A 4,639-nucleotide genomic window follows, 5' to 3' on the forward strand; every position below is an offset into this window, starting at 1 on the left:
TTACGAATGCCAAAACCAACTAAACGAGCATAATGTTCATAGAAATCAGATGCTTCTACTAATGTATTGAATTTCATACCAATCGTTGGCTTCAAAGCATCATCACAAACAGGAATGTACATACCTACAAATCAGTAAAACTATCATTTTATCAACTCAGAGTATCATTCTATCGGGCAAAACTATCGTTTTATTTATGCAGTAAACCTAACATTTATAAGCCAAAAGTATCATTTTATCAACTCAGAGTATCATTCTCTCCGGCAAAGCTATCATTTTATCAACTCAGAATCTCATTCTATCGGCAAAAGTATCTTTTTATGCAGTAAACCTAACATTTATAAGCCAAAAGTATCATTTTATTAACTCAGAGTATCATTCTATCCGGCAAAACTATCATTTTATCAACTCAGAGTATCATTCTATCCGGCAAAACTATCATTTTATCAACTCAGAGTATCATTCTATCGGCAAAAGTATCATTTTATCAATTCAGAGTATCATTCTATGAAGCAAAACAATCATTTTATGCAGTAAACCTAACATTTATAAGCCAAAAGTATCATCTTAACTACCAATCATTGGCTTCAAAGCATCATCACAAACAGGAATGTACATACCTACAAATCAGTAAAAGTATCATTTTATCAACTCAGAGTATCATTCTATGCGGCAAAACTATCATTTTATAAACCAAAAGTATCATTTTATCAACTCAGAGTATCATTCTATCCGGCAAAACTATAATTTTATCAACTCAGAGTATCATTCTAGCCGGCAAAACTATCATTTTATTAACTCAGAGTATCATTGTATGCAGGAATGTACATACCCGCAAATCAATAAAACTATCATTTTCTCAACTCAGAGTATCATTCTATCCGGCAAAACTATCATTTTATCAACTCAGAGTATCATTCTATCCGACAAAAGTATCATTTTATCAACTCAGAGTATCATTCTATCCAACAAAACTATCATTTTATACAGTACACCTAACATTTATAAGCCAAAAGTATCATCTTAACACTACATAATATAATTAAATATGAAGTTCAATACATCAGCAACATAAACCAATTGACAGCCAATATTATTCTAAAATCAAATTCAATACATGAAGCAAAATAATCAATAAATTAAAATATGAACACAATCAATAAGCTAAATAATAGATGATAATTGTTACCTTCGTTATTTACTACAGACTCCATCGAACGAATTTTGACAACAATTGAACAGGTAATCAATGAAAATAAGAACGCAAAATTGAAAACATCACACCGGTCACAATTCACAATTATGCGAGAAATATGGAAACAAAATCTGGAGATTATGGAATAATGAACCAAATCGGATTCAAATCTGGGAACAAAATCGATGAGAAAGAGGAGAGAATCGAACTTAGAGAGAATGAAAGAATGGAGCGAAATTCAGAAATTAAATGAGGGAAATGACATATTTACCCTCTGTGCCTTTTTTATGAAGTAAATCTAAGTTTGAATCTCAGCCACAAGATTAGAAAATATGTGTGGTCCAGATTTGGTTATAGGGTTATCACACAAATTAGGGGTTATCATATGATCACAACTATTATGTTACAGTAATTAAAATAAGCCTAATCAGGTCAAAATTATGTTAATTGACGGCACCGTAAAAAATGGACGTAAATGACACGAATTTCATATGTTATGGACCCGTTTTTCAAAAATTGAATATTTTGGACCAAATTGGCATTTCGACCATATGTTTAGGACCAAAATTGACATTCACTCCTTTCAAAATAATTGGATATACTATTTTTATTTTTAAGTAGTATTATATTTTGTTTCACTGTTTTCTCAATTTTTTGAACACCGTTCCAGATATAGAAAAAAAATTAAATTTTTAACATAATTTTTGCATAGTAATGCTGAATTGTATATTTGGAATAAAATTGTCCATTTAATTACAGATTATTTTCTGTTTGTTTAATTAGCAGGGCTGTCCGGTAGCTGATTCAGTCTGATTGGGAGGGAGAAATTAAAAAATAACCTAAGAAATGAGACCAGCAGAGCTCCTGCGCCGCCCTCTTCCCACCCAAACCGCCAAGCTCACCCTCGGCTGCCCCATCCTCGATCGCCTCCTCCATGGCGGCATTCCTTGCGAGAGCATCACCGAAATCGTTGCCGAGAGCGGCTCCGGGAAAACACAGCTTGCGCTTCAGCTACTTCTCGCCGCACAGCTCCCAGTTTCCGACGGAGGCCTCGCCGCTGCCTCCCTATACCTCCACTCTGAATTCCCATTCCCCTTCCGCCGCATCCACCAGCTATTATTTCACAGACCCCACTCCCCCCATAACCCTCTCGATCGGATTTTCATCGAGCCCCTACATTCTGTCGACCACCTGTTCGACGTATTGCCTCGCTTAGATATTCTCATCCCCAAATCGAACATCAAGCTTATAGTAATCGACTCCGTAGCGGCATTGTTCCGAGGGGAGTTTGACAACACCGCACCCGAATTGAAGCGAAGATCGGGTTTGTTCTTCAAGATATCATCCAAATTGAAATTCTATGCACGGAAATTCGGGTTGGCTGTTGTGCTGACAAACCAAGTGACGGATGTAATAGAGTCTTCTGATAATCTTAGGATAGGGAATCCTGTATCTTTGTGCACTTCGGGGAGGAAGGTCTGCGCAACTTTGGGGTTGTCGTGGGCGAATTGTGTGAATACAAGGTTGTTCATGTGGAGAGAGGAGGATAGAGTGGGAGATGATAATGTGCAGACCAGGAGATTCTTGAGGGTTGTGTTTGCACCTCATTTACCAGATTCTTCCTGTGAATTTGTCATTAGAAGAGAAGGGCTTTTTGGAGTTTGACAGATGATGATTCGGGTCGAAATGGCTATTTCGTTTGAACAGAGCATAATCGATTATTGAAGACGAAAGCCAAATTTTGGGTAAGATCTGTATTTGCTAGCTTTGTCTTTCAAGATGAACTTGTTATGATCACTGCAGTGCCTCAGTGTTCTATTGTACTAGTCTTGAACGTGTTTGTGTTCAAATACAATGAGGAAATTCCTGCTATCCTACAAAACATGATATCAAAGCAAACAAAAACTAAATGAACACTGTTAGTTGTGTTATCTGTAAACGATGGATTATTTTTTTGCTGATTTTCAGATAGCATTGATTTGTTGGTTTTCTGATATTGCTGAAACCTTAACTTCTGAATTCTGCTAAATGCAGATTTGTGCTGGTTCGTGGTCAAGGTAATTATCCACAGTTTTTGATATGGCATGGGGTTTGAACTTATGCAGACGAGGAGTTCTACGCAATGTTATCAAATAGCGGATATGGCGGCGCCATGACGCTATGGCATGGCGTTCGGTGGTGGAAACGCCATAGCACCATGTCGCTGCCATAGCACCGCCATATCCGACATTTGACAACATTTCGTGTGTACTGCATTTAGGAATAGGGCATTATGCAAGAAACATGGTGGTTAAAGTGGTATATTATGCTTTATTAATTGTTTAAAGTGTTTTAGATGTTATATTTTAAATATTTTTTAATTTTTGAATTATATATAAATATATAAGTATTATTTTATTTATTTAATTTTTGACCGCCATATCCGCCATACTAATACGCCATACTAATACGCCATAACCCTTTGGCGGTTTTTAGGCAAACCGCCATAAGCCACACGAGATTGATAACATTGGTTCTACGCATTGCCATTCAATCTCAACAGATTCTTCCCACCTACATAGATTGGTTGCGGCCTAGGTTCCTTTTTTGAAGAAATGTGCTCATTTTGGTTCAATCAACCATTTTTTGAAGGTCTTTGGTTTCTTGGCCTCCTCTCTTAGTTGTTTTATCTCTCTTCATTTTAGGATTGTCAAAGAGTTGAGTTTTAGCTTTGCTATCTCTTGTTTTAGTGCATGTTCATTGTTTCTGAAGTCCAATTGAAAACAAAAACTTCTCGTGTTACTTCTGTTTTCTAGTGGTGTCTTTGGCTTGCAAAATGGTGTGAGGAGGCAGTGATGGCTCACTAGACCTCTGTGCAAGAGTCTGCCTCATTGATGAGAATGAAAATATCATTTTCCACACCTATGTCAACAACCTAAGCCTTCCTGTCACCAACTACAGGTACGAGACGACTGGCATAAGGCCGGAGTATTTGAGGGATGCAACACCAGTTAGACAAGTTGGGAGGAAGATTCAAGACTGCTTATGCAATGGGGAGCCGATATGGAAGATCCAGTCTAGAACTGGAAAAGCTCGAATCCTCGTTGGCCATGGCCTTGAACATGATTTAAAATGCTTGGAGTTTGAATGTCCCGAGTTTTTCATTAGGGATGCTGCAAAATATCCGCCAGTTGGTGTCTGCAGATAATATTTCTGCATGATTTCATAGGTGTCATTATGTAAAGGGATTTATATATGCAATTACTTAATCAAATGTATATGGACTCAGATATTGGCTGATTAGCTGCGCTTCAATGCTTGCCTGTTGATATGATTACTTAACTTGGAATCAAAAAGCTATGGTACTGTTGAAATATACCCAGAAACACACTTTACATGTACATTTAAACCTTCTTTATTAGAAAGTATTTTGTTTCACAATTCCTATTTGCAGGAAAAGATACA

General features: G+C 36.9%; 1 protein-coding gene across 2 annotated transcripts; it reads left to right on the plus strand.

The window, feature by feature from the left end:
• The first annotated feature begins 1,984 nt into the window (after positions 1–1,984).
• LOC121749035 (DNA repair protein XRCC3 homolog) lies at positions 1,985–4,639 on the plus strand. Of its 2 annotated transcripts, XM_042143650.1 has the most exons (3): positions 1,985–2,940; positions 3,230–3,252; positions 4,136–4,639. In XM_042143650.1, the coding sequence occupies exon 1, from the start codon at positions 2,042–2,044 to the stop codon at positions 2,858–2,860; it is 819 nt and encodes a 272-aa protein (XP_041999584.1). In that variant the 5' UTR covers positions 1,985–2,041; the 3' UTR covers positions 2,861–2,940; positions 3,230–3,252; positions 4,136–4,639. The 2 variants fall into 2 exon arrangements, with proteins under 2 accessions (XP_041999584.1, XP_041999585.1); XM_042143651.1 differs by lacking the exon at positions 3,230–3,252.

This window comes from Salvia splendens, chromosome 9, assembly GCF_004379255.2.
Source record: "Salvia splendens isolate huo1 chromosome 9, SspV2, whole genome shotgun sequence".
NCBI classification, from domain to species: Eukaryota; Viridiplantae; Streptophyta; class Magnoliopsida; order Lamiales; family Lamiaceae; genus Salvia; species Salvia splendens.

Coding starts and splice junctions, on each gene's coding strand:
- LOC121749035 (XM_042143650.1), top strand. CDS start 2,042: ATGAGACCAGCAGAGCTCCTGCGCCGCCCTCTTCCCACCCAAACCGCC.